Raw genomic sequence first — 19229 nt, 5'->3', positions numbered from 1 at the left:
CTCCATTACAGAGAAAGGAAGACTGAGGCTGGGGGGGGGGGTGTTCCTGCCAGCACCCCAGGCTCCAATGCCTCCTGCCAAAGTGATGGCACTGCCTGGGACTCAGCAATGGGCTTTTCAAACTCTCTCAGTGACACCAACTGTTACAACCACATGCACTACGAAACCTCAGAAGAGATTTTTAAAAATCCTTTGGCTTTAATACACATTCAAAAGGACAACCTCTGCCCAGTGGTACAGAGGCCCTGGGTCAAGGTTGGGAGGTGAGTGCCCCCCTGCTTCTCAGTGGATGGCTGATGTGGAATTGTGGCGAGCACAAAAGGCGGGGCCTCCAAGCAGGGTGGGTGACAAGTCCATATCCTTGCCTACACCCTCTTTCCGGCTCCCGGGAGCTCTGGACAAGCTCCTGGGTCCCACCTGGATGATGTGCAAAGGCGCTCTACTCCAGGAGGGACTGGATGCAGGGGCTGGCATGGGCCCTGTGTTCAGCAAGCTGAGCTGCCAGACCCGGGGTTGCAGGTGCGCCACAGCCCAGGTCAGCCTACCTGCTGGTCCCGGGATTGAGGGGGGAACCTAATGGCTGAGGTTCCTGTGTGTGTGCAGAACTCCTGCAGCCCAGAGACCTTGAGTTAAGCTTTCTGGACTGAAAAGAGCCATGGAGGTCTTTAAATCCGAACTCTGCACAATGGCCTCCCCACCTCCCAGTGCAGCCTCCTGGATCAGCTTGTTTGCTTCCAGGATGGACAAGTCGGTCCAGGCTTGGATGGACTGAGCCACACTGGCACCCTGAGCAGGGAGAGAGCAAACTCATGGCTGGTTCTCTCTGGAGTCCCTGCAGAGATGTGCCTATCCCAGGAGCTTCTCCACCTAGATCCTATAGCTCCGATTCACTAGCTGTGCCCCAGGCTGGGTCCCATTCTGTCCCCATCTTGGGTCAAGTCCAGCTCAACAGTCAGGGCTAGTGTGGCTCCAAGGTCTCCCAGTGCTGTGGTTAGAATTATAAGGAATAGCATTGCCCATTTAGGTGAGCAGATGGCCAGCTGGTCAACCTGCCGGTCCTGCAAGTGCCAGTTTAGTTCTGTGTTCCAGGATCTTACACGTCAAGGGCAGATGGCACAGTCATCCTGCTGAACTCCCCGAGGAGCCCCACCTGTCCGTCTGCCTAAGTACTGGTCTCCACGATGCACTTGAGGAACATGGTGTCGTCCTTGACATAGGCATGCTTGGGGGACTGTAGCTTGTTGAGGGGGAAGAAGAGTGGGCAGCCGCTGGCCACGTTGGTTTCGCTCTGGGGCCTCTGGAAGGAAGCTGAGCTGAGGTCCGGCCGGAAGGCATCAATCGCATGTTCCCGGTTGTTCTGATCGAGCAGCATGAAGGTGACCTGCAGGGCGAGAGGTATGGGGAGATTAGGCCTGGACAGTGGCCCTCAGACCAGACCAACAAGTGCTTGGCTTAGAGCCAACTCTGTGCCCATTGACAACTTAGCCCCTTGGATCCTTAACTCAGAACGTGAAATAAGAGATGACAAAAGGCCTGCACCTGCCCTTCTGAGCAGTCTTGGGGCTGTCCTAAGCTTAGGATCTCATGTTCTACCCAACAGAATCTACAACTGGTTGACTGTTGGAGGCTAAAGGTGAGGTTGGAGCACTGACAAGAAGGCTGGACTCAAAAACCTCAATGTGTTTTCTGGTTCAGTTTTGATGTGTCAGTTCCAGCCAGAACCTCTTGGGACAAGGCAGCAGAGTAAGGCCTGGTAAGTCCTCTATTGAGGGGCTGTCAATCAATGCCCTGAAACATTGCTGGTCATCTGCAAGTGACACACGAGTGGGCAGGTGTTTGGTGGGGAAGCTGTTGAGACATGGCTTGGGGTGCCCACATGCCCTGTGGAAGGACCTGCTTCTGTTGATTCCAGTTTCCTGCTAATGTGACTCTGGGAGGAAGCCTGTGGAACCCATGTGGGAGATCTGGGTTGTGCTCCAGGCTCCTGGCTTCAGCCTGGCCCAGCCCCAGCTGTTGTGGTCACTTGGGAAGTGAAACAGCAGATGAAAGATCTCTCTCTCTCTCTCTCTCTCTTGCTCTCTCTTTCAAAGTTATTTTAAAATTTTTAAAATTAGGGACGGTGCGGTGGGCTTGGGATGCTTGCATCTCACATTGGAGTGTTTCTTCAAGTGCTGGCACCTCCTGCCTCTGATCCAGCTTCCTGCTAACTCAGCCCAGGAGGCAGCAGATAGCTTAAGCACACTGCTTCCCGGCACTCCAAGGGGAGATGCAGATGGAATTGCAGAATGCAGGCTTTGGAGGGACTCCGCCCCAACCGGTACAGCCATTTGGAGAATGAACTGGGGCACAGATGTTTCTTTATCTGCAATTCCACTTTTCAAGTGGATGAAAAGAAATCATTGAAAGAAATAAAATGATCAAAAGCAAGGAACCCTTCCACCCCGGCCTGTAGATCTGGCCTGCCTATCAGGAGCCTCAAGTTGCCTTCCCCTCTATCCTGAAGACTGTTTTAACCTTGGCTGCCTAGAGCCCGCAGATCTGATGTTCAGGTCTTGGGCTCACTGGGATGTGTCCCCATTGCTGGCATTTTAAAAGCCTCCTGGAAGGCCTGGCACAATAGCTTGATGGCTAAATCCTTGCCTTGCAAGTGCCGGGATCCCATACGGGTACTGGTTCATGTCCCAGCTGCTCATTTCCCATTCAGCTCCCTGCTTGTGGCCTGGGAAAGCAGTGGAGAATGGTCAAAGCCTTGGGACCCTGCACTCATGTGGGAGACCTGGAGGAAACTCCTGGCTCCTGGGTTCAGATGGGCTCGGTTGTGGCTATCTTGGCTGTTTTGGGAGTGCGCTGAGTGGACTCTTTCTTTCTGTAAGCCCGATTGGCTTTTCCAACAAAAATAAGCAATAAATCTTTTTTTTTTTTTTTTTAAGCCTCCTGTTGCCTGGCAGCGTGGCCTAGTGGCTAAAAGTCCTCGCCTTGAACAAGCCGGGATCACATATGGGGGCCAGTTCTAATTCCAGCAGCTCCACTTCCCATCCAGCTCCCTGCTTGTGGCCTGGGAAAGCAGTCAAGGATGGCCCAATGCTTTGGGATCCTGCACCCATGTGGGAGACCTGGAGGAAGTTCCTGGCTCCTGGCTCCAGATCAGCACAGCACCAGTTGTTGTGCTCACTTGGGAAGTGAATCATCGGGCGGAAAATCTTCCTCTCTGTCTCTCCTCCTCTCTGTGTATCTGACTTTGTAATAAAAATAAATAAATCTAAAAAAAAAAAGCCTCCTAGCTCCTTTGGAAACCAATTCCCACTGACCAGTGGGGTGCACCTGCCTCCCCCACCAGCCCGCCATCTGTGTTCCAGATCCTGCTTGCTCCCCACTTGACATAACTTTATTTTTAGGGGAGTTTTAGATCCAGGACAACATTGAGCAGAAAGTACAGAGATTTCTCATAAATTTCTGGTAGGTGCCCTGTACCAGAGAGGTTTCTCCCCAGACAACACTTCCAGCCCCCAGGGTGGCACACCTGTAACAACCAAGACGTCTGTGGACATAGAGAATGCATCGCATCATCTGGCCCCCAGGACGCCAGCACAGCGAGGACTTTCTCCTCCCCCAAATCCTTGGGCTGCACATATTCATCTGTCCGTTACTCCCGATCCTTGGCAACCACTGAACTTTTTTTTTTCTTAATTATTTATTTACTTATTTGAAAGCCAAGGAGAGAGAGAGAGAGAGAGACCCCCTCCGTTCACTGGTTCACTCCCCAAATGGCTGTAACAGCCAGGGCTAGGCCAGGGCATGGCTGAGAGAAATTCCATCTAGGTTTCCCAAAGAAGTGGTTGGAGCTCAAATACTCGAACCATCTTCTGCTGCCCCTCTTGGCGCGTTAGCAGGAAGCTGAATAGAAAGTGGTGTCACCTGGGCTTAATCAGGCACTGAGACATGGGATGCTGGTGCTTCTAGTGGCAGCTTAATGTGCAGTGCCACTTGCTTGCTCATATTCTGCCTCTTCCAGATTGTCACAGAGTTGGATTCACGCAATAAGCCTGGCTTTTCAGACGGCCTTCTTGTAGTATGCATGTCTGGGTCCTCCAGGTTCCTACATGCCTTGACAGTGTTTTGTTTGTTTTCTTTTTAGTGCTGCGTGATTATTCACTCATATGCCTCACAGTTTATCTGCCAAAGGGCATCTTTGGTTTTCTCCAAGTTCTGGCAGTTATGAATATGGTTGCTATAAGCATTGTGTGCAGGCTTTCTCAGACATCTTCGGGAAAATAGCAAGGACTGTAACTGCTGAGTTCCAGGGGAACGGCGTGTCTAGTTTTTACAGGTACGACTGGGCTCTCTTCCAAAGGGCTGAACCAACCAGTTGGTGCACCAGCCATGACAGAGTGCTCCTATAGAGCACCCAGTGTTGTCAGGGTTCTAGATCTGGGCACCTGCAAGCGAGTAGGCGTGTCGCTAGTGCAGGCTGGCCCCACAGCGCCTCCTCCAGGCAGCTCTCTGTATTCAATCCACCAAGAAAACTGCATTTCTACAGGCCCTTCGGGAGAGCTCTGTTCCCAGACATTTGAACTCCTGGGCTTACAGAGCCAGAATGCTCTGGCTACTGGATCTGAACTCAGCTTCTTGTTTTATAAGAGGGAAACTGATCATGGAAGAGGGTGGGGGACTTGCCAGGTCCCAAGGCCAAGTTCAAGGTTACATCAGGACCAGGACCATGTCCCCACCTCAATTCCATCACCCCCTATCCCATCCCCCGCCCGCCACCACTGCTTCTCATACCTTGTTCCGGAAGGGCCACGGCAGCAGAGCGTCGTACTCCCCTCTCATGATCACAATGAAGAGAGACAGGTGGGTCCTCTTGCCTGTGCCGTCTCCGTTCAGGTACAGGCGCAGGCACAACTTGTAGCCGTACTTGGCTGTGTAGAAGGCTGGAACACAGAAGCCACAGTCAGCTGGGCAGTGCTGGGCTTGGCTGGTGGGAAAGCCAAGGTCCAGCCATTAGACAGCATTAGGTCAGAGACTCAAAGCCGGGAAGGCTGTGGGGGGGGGATGGTGTTCAACAGGACAAGGCTGTTGGAAGTCAGCAAGGCCTGGGGCTGGCAACCGCTGACCGCAAGTACAGCTTAGGGGGCACCCTCAGAGGTTCTCACTTGGTCCCCCTACTGGTGAGGACACAGAGTTTGCATTCCCAGTAAGTTCATAGGAGCTGCCAATGCCACTGGCCCTGGGACCACTTGGAGAACTCCTGATCTATCCAGAAGCTTCTTATACAAACGCAGCCTGGTAACAGAAAGTGGCTGCTCACCTTCACAGCATCCTTGGCAGGTAGCTAGAGATGGGCCTTCTTACCTTCAGCCTTTATTTTTTTTTAAGAGGTGTTTATTTTAAGAGGCAGGGTGACAGAGAGAAAAGGAGACAGAAAGAATCTTCCATTGATTTGTTCATTCCTCAAATGACCACAAAAGCTGGGGCTGGGCCAGGCTAAAGCCAGGAGCCAGAAACTCCATACAAGTCTCCCACACGGGTGCAAGGACCTGAGTGTTTGGGCCATCCTCTGCTGCTTTCTCAGTCCATAAGCAGGGAGCTGGATGTGAAGTGGAACAGCTGGGACTTAAACTAGCTATCCAATATAAACCTTGCAGGCAACTCCTTTAAATTTTTTTTTCCCCAAACACTGGTTTCTTTCTGCTGTCCCAGGCTAAGTGGTGAGAGTCTCCGGGAAGCTGGGAGTGAGGGGGAGCTGTCAGTCCCAGCAGCCACTGCTGGCCAAGGACAGTCCCTGTCCCCAGTAAGTCTGCCTTGCAAGTGTGGGTTCTAGCACGTCATTTTCCGATGACCCTTCCCTGGGTGGGGCGGGTGTGCAGGGGTGAGCAGGAGGGGGGTGGCGAGGGGCGGGGCTCACAATCTGACTCATGCCTGCCTGTTCCGTGTCTGTGGAACAGGAAGCCAGAGGCATTGCTTGTTTTTCCCTCCAGGGAAAGAATGGTAGAGCAAAGGCGTGCTGGTAGGAGGGGAGAGCTGCCCAGGGCTGTTTAGGCCTCGGGGCTGTGTAATGCTGCTCCTGGGGCCTGGGACAAGCAGCTCGGCTTTGGGGCCAGCCCTGCTCCAGACTATGGGAGGCCCCGGACTCCCCTGCCCAGCATCTCCCCCACACAGTCCAGGGCAGAAGGGGAATCAGTACAATTGCCCCCTGGGTATCACAGAGGAGCTGATGAGCAGGAAAGGTGTGAAGCTGGGGTTGAAGCCTCAACCAGCAGAAACCCACTGGTGCACACAGACGCGTGTGAGTGGGACTGGGGGGAAACCATACAGATCTGAGTCCAGCCTGGCCTCAGTTTGTTCATCTGTGAAATGATATTGAAACATCTCCAATCCAGCAGCAGCCCAGGGCCTGCTTGTGGGAACCTTCTACGTACAAACACAGGTGTAGTCGTGTTACACAAGTCACTGCGCCCAGCCCAGGGAAGCAGCAATGGTGAGGAACTGGTCGTGTTTTCACAATGCCACTTGTTGCTCCCCACGGTCACACATGATGCACGTGCTGGTCTAGCCTATTCCTGGGCTTGCCCAGCTCGTTGGCTCCCTGACAGTCGGGGCCCAGATATCCACCTGTGCACGCTCACCACTGGCATGCTGCCATTCACCCGGCGTGGGCTCATGGGCACCCTGTCCACAGGAAGCGCATAGCCACCTGGAGGCTTAGGCACAAAGGGACTGCCCTTCAGGGAGGATGAAGGGCTGCTCAGAGCCACACAGCACAGCAAGCTTTGCCTAGTGGCCTCTTAGCCTGTCTCCTCCACACTGGGACCAGAGGGATCCCAGCCTAACTAGGGTCTCCGTGACCATCCCCAGCATGGCTGCACGCCCAGCACTGTTCTCCCGGGCCCTGGCAGGTGCTACCTGGGGAGAAGAGGCTGACGGTCCTGCCGCAGGCTGACTCGTGACAGCGCCTGGTGACGTTGGTGATCTTCCACAGGAAGGTGCCATCGAAGGAGGCCTCCTCCATGAGACGCAGGCTCTGCTCCAGCTTGCCCAGGGCCTGGTCTTTTTGAGCCAGGGTCTGCTGCAGCTCTACCACCTGCGGGGCACAGCTTTCAGCTGGAGGCGGAGGTGGGGAGGGCAGGGTCTGGAGATGAGTCTTCCTGACCAAGCCTTCCTCACATACTTGCCTATACCGCCTTGGCCTGGAATGCCTTGTCCTGCCTACTTCAGTGGCCAACTCCTTCTCACGCAGTATCCCTCCCCCGAGTTCTTACCTTGCAATGATTTAATGAGCTACATTCTTCCGCTTTACCTGAGCTACATTCTTCTGCTTTACCTCTACCCCCGGCCCCTGAGGGCTGGAGCCGTGCTCACTGTCTGTGGGCATCCTTGCCTTGCCATGGTTGCTGCTGGCAGGCGCCCTCACTTTTCACTGGGTCTGGAGTCACAGAGACCAGACTTGGCCACTCCAGCCCAGTGCCTGGCCCTTCTAGTGGGTTTTCCCAGTGAAATATGGAAGGAAAGCAAGGCCTGCTCTGGTAGGGAAGCAAGGGATGAGTGTCCTTAAAGAAAATTTAGTCCCTGAATCTACAAAAGAGGAGGCTGGGGGACTGAGAGGGAAAGTGACTTGCTTGAGCCTCAACAACAGCTCTGGTGCAGTAGGAGATTTAATGTGCAGCAACAAACAAACAAACAAACAAACAACACTGGCATGGGAACAGCTCCTCTAAGCACAGTGTCTGCCCTGAGATCCAGAAGGGGTGGATCCTCTGTGCCAGGGACTGTTGCAGAAGCAAGTCCTCTGGGGACTGGCGGGCTCAGGAAGTTGGGGTACCACACTGCAGGCATGCAGAAGCCTGCCAATCCAGGCCTGGTTGTACAGGCACAACAGGATGCATGCTCAGATGCACGGGCGAAAGTGCAAGGCAGGGCACTTGGCCCAATGATGGACATAACCACAGACTGTTCCTCTCTCAGGGGCTGCCGTGGGAACCTGAGGGCAGCTTTGTCTTGCATGTCCTAAAAGGCAGGACCAGGGACACAAGTAGCTTGTGATAAGGAAAAATTCACTAATAGCGAAAAGTGACCAGCAATGGAATGAGCTGTCCAAGGAAAAGGAAGGGGTGTCCCATCACAGCAGAAGTTCAAGCAAACAGACCAAGGGTCTCAGTGTGGGTGTTTGACCTTGGTGCTAGCATCTGACTGAAGACTCTTCTAGAAAGCTCTGGAAACAGGGGGACCTGGGTTTCAGTGGAGGAGCCCCCACTCTGAGCAGGGAGAGTGATCAGGAGAAAGACTTGTGAGCCAGCCTTAGAGGAGCCTTCACCTCGCACACTCACCCTCTGCTCCAAGCTCAGGATGCGTTCGCGGTCCAGCTGGCTCTGGTGGATGGAGGCGGCCAGTGCCAGGTGGGAGGCCTCTACCTCCTTGTTGAGCACAGCGACGATGTTCTCAAACACACGCAGCTTCCCCTCCAGCTCAGTCAGGAGCTTCTCCTTCATGAAGTGCTGCAGGGCCAGCTCCTCTTGGCTCTCGGAGCAGGGTGCCCGGTAGCAGTCCACCTCCAGGTCACCCGCCACCTCCACGGCAGCCTGCAGCTGCAAGTCTGACAGATTCCGCTCCAAGGCCATAGGCCCGGACCCCAGGCCAGAGCCCAGCTGAGTCTTCCACTGCTTCATGAATCCCAGCAATAGGTTAAGATGGGAGGCCTGGGAGGTGGCCTCGTGCTCTTGCAAGGACTCTGCATTCCCCTGCCAAGACAGCGAGGCTGGTCAGTGACCACAGAGGTAGAGGAGTGGCCACAGAGCAGCGGGGAGCCCCACCTGTCACAGGTCTGTTCACTCAGCAGCTGTCTGTATGATAGGGGAGAAGGGTTTGCAGGAGAAAGGGTCTGCATCAGACAGGACCACACTCAGTAGTATCCCAGGCCTGAGGGCAACAGTCTTGCACAGCCCTTACACCAGAGAGTGATTCAGGACCAAGGAGAGAGACACAGGGCCATTTTGGTGCTGCTAGACCAAAGCTTAGGTGGTATAGGAAGTACCACAATGAGTTAATAGTGAGATTTGTATCTTGAGAAAGTCGTTATTTATAAGGGACAGCTCCAGGAGGAAAATTCTGGAGGGGTTGGATGGGGGACCCAAAGGTCTGGGGCTGAGGAGGCCAGATATCTTTTCTCACAGGTAAACACTCACCTTGAAGCAGCAGCCAACACCTGCGAAGGGGCACCCGGCTCCAGCCTCAGCCACCTCCGGAAGAAGCTGGAAACGAGAACCGTGTCACTGGATCTTATGGGGATTGCTATGGCCACCTTCAGGGCTCTTGCCAGAGAGGAACCAGACAGGGTCGCTTGATTGCACCCCTGCTGCTCCCTGTGGCCCCTTTGTGCCTCAGTTCCAGTCCCTCCCTTTGAAAAGGACCAGGGTTTCTGCGATGACCCAATCAACATGGCTGCTTGTCCTGTCAGAATACATTCCATTCACTGTTGGGTTGTCTCCCAGTCTAGGGGCTCTGGGAGGGTTACGGTTGCATTCCCAGCACCTTGCCCACAGCAGACACATAGAGAATGTTCCCCTCCTCCTGAAGTCTGTGAGGACAATGCTTCTCACCATCCCCATTGGTATCCCTTCTTGTCCATCTATCCTTCACTGTGGTATGGCAACACCACGAGGAAGTGAGTCAGGGCTTTGGGCACCTGGGTCAACGGGACCAGGACTCGTGGCGCCTGGTTCCACGTGCAAGTTTCTCCATCTCCACTACATAGCCTTCACCTTGACCACAGGACGGCCTCACCTGAAGCTGGGAATCAATGCAGCGGAGGATGGGATCAGACTTTGGGCAAGAGATGGGGCTCCATCCCAGGCCTGTCCTGGTGAATTTCTGGTAGCCCTCATGGCCTTGCGGGAGTGGCCTTGCTGCTTGCAAATGACTAGGAATGAAACTTGCAGTGAAATTTCCTTGGAGGAGGAAAGAGCAAGAGCGTGACCCAGATGGGAGCGCCGCGAACACTGGGCCTTCTGTGTTTGCATCTCCATTCTCTGGCTGTGCAGGAACCTCACTGGCCACCCTGGCCCTTCATGGCGCGTCACTCAGGGTGTCAGAGGGAGGCCCTGGCTGGGAGACCTGAGGGTACCCCAGCAGGTGGGTGTTGAGAGGAAGCAAGCAGCATGTGTGCCACTGCTGTGCAGAATAACGAGGCCCGGGGCATGCCAGGCACTGCCCACTCTGCTGGGCCATGCCCCAGGGGCTGGCCAGGCTTCTGGCTGCCCCAGGGCTGTTTCTGCTAGGGAGATGGGAAGGGACAGGGCTGGGTCCATGTATCAGACCAGCTTGCTCTCTGCTAACTTCTGCTCAGCTCAGCTGCCATCTGCTTCAGGAAGCCTGTCTGGTTTTTCTGGGTGAAAGTGGTCTTGCCTATTCCTCTTTTTCTCATAGTAGTTGGTGGTTCCAACACTTCAGGCCGACTGTTATTTAAACCCGCATCAGCCATGTGGAGGTTAACCCTCCACACAGAAGCCACAAGGAGGAGATGCTGCCAGCCCAGGAGCCGGAGTTTGCCCCTGCCTCTCACTTGGTGTGACTTTGGTGTGACTTTCGGTGCAAGAAGGCCTCCTCGCAAAGCCTCGAGGTATCACCAACCATTGGAATAGAGACACCACGACCATCTACCGCATAGGATGCCACTGTGATGAATGCAAACATCAGGATCAGAAGTGTAGGATCCAGGAGTTCATTTCCAGGTGTCATACACTTCAGGAGACACAGATAAATGGAATATATGCACCCCAGGGGCAGAGGGACCAGGGACAGGCTCAAGAAAACCAGGGTTAGTGCCTTCTCACAGGTCAGGGCTGTCTCAGAGGACAAGAAGATGACCTGCCCTGTGGTGGCCCCAGACTTCAGCTTAATACAAATAAAGAGCAAACACTGCCCTAGGCAGAGTCCTCCCCATGTGGAGGACTCAGTTCCTGCGTGATGAGGCTCCTGTGTTGGAAAGGACACAAAGGAATCTAGAACCAAAGGGCAACTGCTGGGGGTGGCTGGCACTCCTGGCATTTTCTGATTCAACAGTAAGTGAAGGTAGTGCTTGGAGGCCCTGGCATCAGAGACCAGCTTATTTCTGGCTTGCACATACGGGCCTTGGAGGGCAGCGAGAGTGAGAAACCACCCATTTGCGCAGTCTTGCCCAACAGAATGGTATGTGATTTGCCAGCCATAGCAGTCGTCCACTGCTTTACTGTCCCTTCTAGGGAAAGATCACTGTAGGCTAGGACGGAGACTCTAAGGAGGGCAACATTAATGGCCCTCTGGCTGAGCAAACAGGCCGTGGCTCTGGACACTTCTAGGGGGCTGTATTGCTTGCTTGCTTGTAGGGGGCTGTATTATTAACAAACGCAGGATGAGCACAAACCGATAAGCAAGTGAACGAAAAGCAGGTGCAAAGATGGACACTTTTGGGCTTAGCCCAGCTGCTCTCCTGGTGGGGGATCCCTTCCTGCAATCCCAGGAGGGAATACCCAGGCAAACTTAGGAACCACCACTTGTGCAAAGTGGTGACTTACAATCAAAAGTCCCCTTAAAGTTCCCACCAGGGCCGGGAATCAGTGGAGCCCCTGGGTTTTCTCGTGTGTGGCTTTTTGCAGATCAGGCTGCTGACCCTACTTCCTGCAGGCCCCTCCCCGGGAAGCAGGTCCACACCAGGTTCAGAGGGGGTCTGTCCCCTAAGGATTCTATCTCAGAAGCTCCGACTCCAATGTGGTGATATTGACCTCTGTTTCTCCTTCTCTTTCGGTAGCTTGCCTTTGCAATAAAAACAAATATATATTTTTTTTTAAAGAGTGAGTCCAACCACGGAATTGTTCTATCTTTCTGTCCGGCCCTATGCTTTCTCTCTTGCATGTGTTCCCACCATAGCGGTGCTTCTCCCCGGAGCCACGCTGAGGTCAGTGTCATGCTCTGGGACCTCCACAACTGTGCACTGAATAAACTTGTTTTCCTTACCAAGTTACCCAGTCTCAGGCATTTCGTTATAGTACTGAAATGGACTAATACAATGGGGAAGCCGGTAGGGAGGGCAGGGCTGGTATTCCTGGGAAGTCTGCCTGCATCAGACGCGTCCCTGCCCCATGGCACAGGCAGCCTCTTCTCCCCCTCAGATTTAGGGCAAGATTCAGGAGCCTAGGAATCCCCAAGGTCCTCAGGAGCTGTGACATGGCAAGGAAACAGCGTAACTGAGAAGATGGGGGCCAGGCTCCTCTCGCTGTCATCACATTTTACTTCAAGAAAGGTGCAAGCGTGAACGCCATGGAGTAGAGATAGTTACGTATGTCTTGCCTATGCTATTTAGGCTCTGTGCAGTGGAAATGTGTTGCTTTTGTCAAGAGGAAAGAATACAACAAGTTAGAAGCAGCAGCCAGGAGCCACTTCTGCAGGTGGGCCCTGAGACTGGGTCTGAATGAACGCACTGATAGGACAGAAGATGGTACAAGCTGGGGGTAAAGACATTGCTAGGTAAGATTAAAAGCAGGCTTTGGCAGGGGTGAAGATGCCCCCACTGCAGATTGAAGTACCTGGGTTTGACGCCCAGCTCCAGCTCCTACCCCAGCTTCCTGCTGATGGGGGCCGTGAGAGGCGGCAGGGGCTGCTGGCTGTAGGTATCTGTGTCTTACTGCTAGTCTCTGAAGAAGGCCAGACCAGGAGGCTCAGGATGCTAATCCACAGGAATGCTCTATCTAGAGTGTCAAGTTGGGGGCAAATGCATTTCATTCTTACTGTCATTCCCCCGGGGGGCCTGCCAGTGGAGGGCTAGGAAAGCCCTCAGAACCGGCTCGGCCAGCGCAGGAAATTCCCCTGAGTTCTCTGAAAGGCAGGGGCTGGTGTGAGACAGGAGGAGTAGGGGGGACTCACAGCCTCAGGTTCAACAGCGTGAGGGCAAGCCGCCCTGGCCACTGCTGACTCACACCTGGACAGCCCCAGCGCTGGGGAGACCACGCAGTGCCTCCTGAGCACCTGGAAACACAGGACCCAGGACTCGCCTCCAGCGCCCTCCTAGGACGCTTGGCTGCTCACATCCCCCCTTCCGCCCCCAATCACAGCTTGTTGCAAGGGGAAACTTTGGCAGAAATAAGTCAGGCATCTCAAGGTGGGGGCAGGGAGGTAGCTGAGCAGTGACATTTTTGGCCTTGAGACTTCCCTGTAGGGAGTGGGGGGGACCCCACGTGAAAGGAAGGGTATGTTTCAAACAATGATTTCTATGTGTTTGGATTCATGGACCAATACAGGTGGGTTTTTGTTGTTATTCAACTGAGACATTAACGTAAAAATGTTATCTTTAAATTTTTTCTTATTTATTTATTTGAGAGCCAGAGAAACAGAAAGCAAGAGAGAGTTTTCATCCACTGGTTCATTTCCCAAACACCTGCAGTGGCCAGGGTAGAGCTACGCCGAAGCCAGGAGTTGGGAACAAATTCAAGTCTCACACAGGTCGCAGGGACCCAAATTCTGGAGCCATAACCCCTTGCCTCTTAGGGTCTACACCAGCAGGAAGCTGGAGCTGGGAACTGGGAGTTGGGTGCTGAATCAAAGTCCTTGGATATGGGTGTCAACAGGCCTTGGATATGGGTGTCTACACTAAGTTCCAATCCTGCCCAAAACTTTACCACCTGCTATCATATCATGTCATCTACACAAAGACATCTATAGGAAGGACACAATCTCCCAGTAATGGTTGATTCTATCAATCAGTGGAAAACATCTAGTTTTCTTTAAAAAACAAAACAAAACTTCATTCTAGTTTCTTCATTCTTGGTTCATCTTGTCCCCCCATGGTTTTGTAAGGAACTGGTGAGAGTGGCTGATTTGTGGCTGGCATGGGGGACCGTCTGGGCTGAAGAGAGCGTCCCTGAGCCACTCCTCTTTCAGTTGGCAGGGCTCCGAGTGCTGCACTGGGGTGCCTAGGAAGGTCTCTGCCCACCCTTCCCGTGCTCCTCAGGGTGCCCCGGAGCTGTGCCAACAGTGGCTTTTCCCTGCTGGAAAAGGGCGGGTAGGGGCAGACAGAACCTCCTAGACCGACTCTTTACCAAGGAGCAGACCAGCAGTTTTTTTGGGCTCCAAGTTCTCTGTGCAAGCACCAAATGGCACTGCCCTAGGGAGCCAGTGACCACGGAAAACAGCCAAGGGAGAGGGTGTGGCTGGCTCCCAAGACAGCTTCTCTTAAGGATACTGCGATTTGAATTTCCCATCATTTTCATGTTACCCCAATATCATTATTCTTTTGATATTTTCTTTTCAGCTATTCAAATATATACAAGCTCAAGGGCTGCCGTAAAGCAGGTAATGGGGTTAGAGCTCGTCTTCGTTGGCCCCCTGCCTGGAAGTCATTGTCACCCTCATGGTCTCTGTCCCCCAGACAAGTCAGTGTCTAGGGGGCCTGGTCTTCTGCCACTGTGAATACCAGCCTCTTCACAGACACATTCAGGGCAGAAATACATTCAAAAGCACAAGGGAGATGCTAGCCAGCGGCCACGCAGGTAGCCATCTAGCTGGCCTCAATTCAAGACAATCCGAACAACGGAGGGACCCTGTTTCATGGCTTTGCCGATGTACCTTTTCCTGTGTCCGCAGACTTCCTGGGCTCGCAGACTGGAGATCGTCCCCTTTGCAGGTGAGACAGATCCGGTCCTCGCTGTTCCTGGGAAAAAAGGGAACAAATCCCCTGGGTGAGACTCCATGCCCCTTGCACTCTCCTGCCGGCTCCTAAAGCCTCAACAGTGCTGGGCATGGTGACAGCTGCCTTAAAGACCCCTACCGACCGAGCAGGTCTGTGATCTGCAATCCTGCAGCCAGCCAGGCTCTGAGCACCTGCTGCTCTTCTGAAGTACATCATAGTCTATCCCAGCCCTGACTTGTCCCACATGGTGCAGTGCACACCTTTTCTTGCAGAAACATTCCCATGCTTGAGAACAGGGTGCTGCCCTGGTTCTTCACTGGAGGAATTACAGGACTTGCTCTTGTAACACCTGAAGGCACCTACAATTCCCAAGCCCTGGCGTGCAGGCAGGGGAATGTGGGCATGCGAGGGCCTGGATCCTTCTCTGGGTCCTCTGCTTGGGGTTGGACTCCCATTTGCTGATGACCCCAGAACTCTTAGAACAAGGAAGGGTCTTGAGACCTAGGCTGGCAGGTCCTAGGCAGGCGTGGCCAGTGTCAGACTGGGGCCTGTGTCACTGCAGGAGAGTGCCCCAGGCATTGCAATTCTGGCTGGGGCGGGGATTGTCAGGGAGAGAAATGAGGCCCCGGGGCATGTGGGTTGGCCTCAGTGGCATGAGTCAGGAGCAGGACTGGGCAGACACTTGGGCCCAGCCCCCTTGGGCCAGCCTCAGACAGCTCCTTCCTCCTCCTCTGACAGGTTGTGGGAGGATGGAGAGGGAAGCCCAAGGACTGCACAAAAGTCCCAGACCAACCTCCAGCCCCGATCTTGCTGGGGAAATGGGCCAGCGCTGACCCTGTCCCCTGCCGCCCCCTCCGCTCCCCTTACCTTCTTGAGATCATGGCCTCCTCCCGTGATGCTCCCACCCATCCCTTGCCCGGGCTGGTCCTCCCACCTCCTGCAGCTGTAAAGCCCCAAGCAAAAGGTCAGGTTAAAGGCTTGTTTTCTTCAGGGAAGTGACCTGGGACCATCTGGCCTTGTCTTTGGACTGTATATCCTTTGAAAACATAGGATGAGAACAGTTCTGATCTGGGACACAGTTCTTGGCACACAGTTGGGGCATAATAGTTGCTCAAGGAAGGATGCTGATGATGGTCCTGGTGTCATACCTTTCTGGGTTATATATATTTTCAACACAAATACATACATAGATAAAATTATATACATATATACATAGATGCATATATGTAATATGGACATATGATACACGTACGTGTATGGACACATGGACGTATATGTCTCTCTAGACTTTGGTCCCCTGTTGCGGGGCTGCTGGCTCACAGTAGCACCAGGCTTCCTCCTCATTATTCTAAGGACTTTCTGGCTCCCATGCGTAGGGCCTCGCATCACCTGTCAGGCAGCAAACAGCCTCTCCGAGGCAGGAGGCCACCAGGCACTCAACAAGCAGGTGCCTCTGCTTTTGTTTCCAGCAACTGTCAGGGAGGCAGTGCCAGGGCCCAGGAAGGGAGGGGGTGCAAGCCGAGACCCATCCCAAGTTTGGCACCGTCACCTGCCACCAGGGCGCCCCATGCCCCGCCCCCACACCCCACTCAGTCTTGGCCCCTCACCTCAGGTTTCCTGGAAGGCAGACTGTGCAGCAAAGGGCCCTGGGCTCCGATGGGTCCTGGGAGGCGGTCGGGGGACACCCAAAGGGAAACTCGTTCTCATCGGGGGCTGGGTGGGGGCTGCCAGCCGAGCTCGAGGCCATCTCGGGGGCGCAGGGAGGTCGCAGGCCGGCTGTAGGAGCTGCTGTAGGCAGAGGGGCCAGCTGTGTAGACGGTGATGAGAGGAGAACCAGCTGGTGGCCCCAAGCCGCCCTCTAGGGCGCGCGGGAGCCTGACGATTTTATCTTCTCCCTGGTGTGTGGGGTTCAACGTCACGGCTGAGTCACCGCAGGGATGGGGGTGGGAATTACCCTCTGTGGTGAGAAAAATTCCCCTGGATGCTGAATGAAGGCTTGAGGAGTGTGCAGTCATTTTTTGGAGTGAGCAAGAATGAGACAGAGCGCGAGAGAAACACCGAGTCAGACTTTCAGGAACCACAGAGGCAGAGCACCACAGGCTTCGCCGGCTCCCCCTGGCTTCCTCCGTCGCTCCCCAGCACTGGGCGAGGAGGGCGAGGAGGGCGAGGAGGGCGAGGAGGGCGAGGAGGGCGAGGAGGGCGAGGAGGGCGAGGAGGGCGAGGAGGGCGAGGAGGGCGAGGAGGGCGAGGAGGGCGAGGAGGGCGAGGAGCCAGCCACAGCCGGCTCCAGCTGGCCCTGAGCAGTCCTACTGTTCGGCCATAGCGCTTTGCCTGGTCGCTGGAAAACCCCAGCATCCTGGAAGCAGGTTCTAAAAGTTATAGGTGTTTTAGAACATCTGGCTGATCTCAGGTAAAAGTCACTTCCGCACTGCGGGTTTCAGGTAGCCCATCTGGAAAAGCAGAGGTTACAAGAGGCTGTGCCCTGCCCGGACCCTCACGCCAGGCTACTGGAGAGCGGGTACTGCTGCCTAGTGTGGCAGGGACCACACACAGTCCCGCCCCCACCCCCGCCCCCTTTGAAGTCTGTGTTGTTTGGAATCAGCCTCTGCCGGGCCCTGTCCCTGCTGCCTGATTCAGGAAGTCACAGGTGGTTCGGGTCAGGCGCCACCACTTCCCCGTCCTGAGAACAAAGCAAACGCGACATCACAGGGGGCTTGCTCTCAGCAGCAGCCCAGTGGGACACAGGTGGATTTTTACAGGAAAAGAGAACCTTGGGAAGCACAGCTCCAGACATGTCTACTGCTCCTAGGGTGAGGTGGAGTGAGGTGGTCCTTCACAGTCCTTACAGCAGCCTGCCAGGAGCTCAGAGAAGCAGCAGGCTGAGTCCATGGTCGTGCAACCCCTGCTGGTGCAGTGGGAAGTCACACCAGCGCTGTGGGGCTGAGAGCCGTGCTCTTCCACCAGACAAACAGGTTGGGTGTGGGGGAGGCTAGGATGATGGGCAGGGCATCCACCTGCCACACCCACTGAGGGGATGGGACAGGTGTTGTGACATAGCCGGTTAAGTTGCTGCTGCTGGGGTTGCCTGCATCCCATTGCCTGCATCCACTTCCAATTCAGCTTTCTGCCAATGCACAGCCTAGGAGGCTATAGAAGATAAGTTGAATCCCTGAGTCCCTGCCAGCCACGTGGCATACCCGGATGGAATTCTGTGCTCCTGGTTTTGGCCTGGGCCCATCTTGGCTTTTGTGGACATTAGGGGAATGAGCCAGGGGGTGGACAATCTCTGTCTTTCTCTCACTCTCTGGCTACATTTACAATAAATAGACATGAAAAAGAGAAAGAAGGTGAACCCTGCATATATTTCTACCCTGTTGGGGCCTTGAATTTTATTATTGTAGGCGTTAGAATCACACAGCTTTGAACTCTGATCCAGGGCCGACCGGTTGTTAATGATGAATACTGCCACAAAGACCCTGAGAGTGCATTTTAAGATTTATTTATTTATTTGAAAGGCATATTATGGAGAGATCTTCCATTTGATCTGCCACCCTCCAAAATGGCCCTGCCCAGACATGGGTTAGGCCAAAGCCAGGAGCCAGGAACTCCTGAGTCTCCCACATGGGTGTGGAGGCCCAAGGCCTTGGGCCACCCTCTGGTGCTTTCCCAAATGCATTTGTAGGGAGCTGGACTAGAAGTGGAGCAGCTGGGACTGAACTAGTACCTACGTGGGATGCCATCATTGTAGGCAATGGGTTAACCTGCTACACCACAAAGCTGGCCCCAGAACTACAGTTTTTGATCTATAAAATGGGGATAGCAACGGGAGCTTCATCCCACTCTCCCCGCTCCAAACCCTCTGTGTGCTCCTGTGGACAGGTACTGTGTGGTGTGGGAAAGGCTTTGCCACCTTACTCAGATGATGGTCCAAACCCCGCTAGCTGTTGCAAATCAGGGACCGGGACTAATGTCAACTTTCGCATCTGTCACCGGAAAGGGAACCTGCCAGGCAGGCAGAGCCTGTCGGATGGTGTCATCTGAGCTTAGAAAAATTCAACAGTCCCTCTCTTCCTGTGGAAGGACAGCAACAGCCAGGAGCTGCAGGCAAAGTGGGCATGGCCCCCAATGGCTGCCTGAGCCCAGTGTCCAGCTCATTCAGTGACCATGATGCCATGCATAAAGGGGCTCCCTTGACTGTATGCCCCAAGCCACAGACTGCCCTGCATCCCCCTGCCCTGGCTTCCTCTTCCCAGGGAGAGGAACCTAGCCCCTCCCCGCAACAGGCTCTGGGTGCTTGTTGTCACCAAATCTGCTCTTGTCAGAAAAGCGAAGAAGATGTCCTGCTTTTGAGTGCTGGGCCAAGTCCTTTTGCAGACCTCACCTCTCCTAATTCTCACTTGAACCCTAGGAAGCAGGGAGTGCCCACATCATGCCCATTTCACAGATGAGGAAACTGAGGCAGAGTCAAAGCACCTGCTCAAGGCTGGCGAAGGGGAAGTACTTCTGAACTCAGAAGCCATGCCTGAATCCAACAGACTTTAACATGTCCTTCCTCCTTCTCTAAATCCCCCACCCC

At 54.3% G+C, this 19229-nt stretch overlaps 1 protein-coding gene across 1 annotated transcript; it reads right to left on the bottom strand.

The window, feature by feature from the left end:
* Positions 1 to 1090: 1090 nt before the first annotated feature.
* On the bottom strand, positions 1091 to 16818 carry TRAF1 (TNF receptor associated factor 1). Its single transcript, XM_040962929.1, has 7 exons — positions 16261 to 16818; positions 14590 to 14674; positions 9180 to 9245; positions 8325 to 8735; positions 6904 to 7081; positions 4783 to 4931; positions 1091 to 1381 (listed from the first exon to the last, which is right to left on the bottom strand). The coding sequence occupies exons 1-7, from the start codon at positions 16398 to 16400 to the stop codon at positions 1163 to 1165; spliced, it is 1248 nt and encodes a 415-aa protein (XP_040818863.1). The 5' UTR covers positions 16401 to 16818; the 3' UTR covers positions 1091 to 1162.
* Between the last annotated feature and the right edge of the window lie 2411 nt (positions 16819 to 19229).

This window comes from Ochotona curzoniae, unplaced genomic scaffold (assembly GCF_017591425.1).
Source record: "Ochotona curzoniae isolate NIBS_2020 unplaced genomic scaffold, NIBS_Ocur_1.0 scaffold_3208, whole genome shotgun sequence".
In the NCBI taxonomy this organism is placed as follows: Eukaryota; Metazoa; Chordata; class Mammalia; order Lagomorpha; family Ochotonidae; genus Ochotona; species Ochotona curzoniae.
The sequence above is the reverse complement of the archived record's forward strand: the minus strand, read 5'-3'. Positions and strand labels throughout refer to the sequence as shown.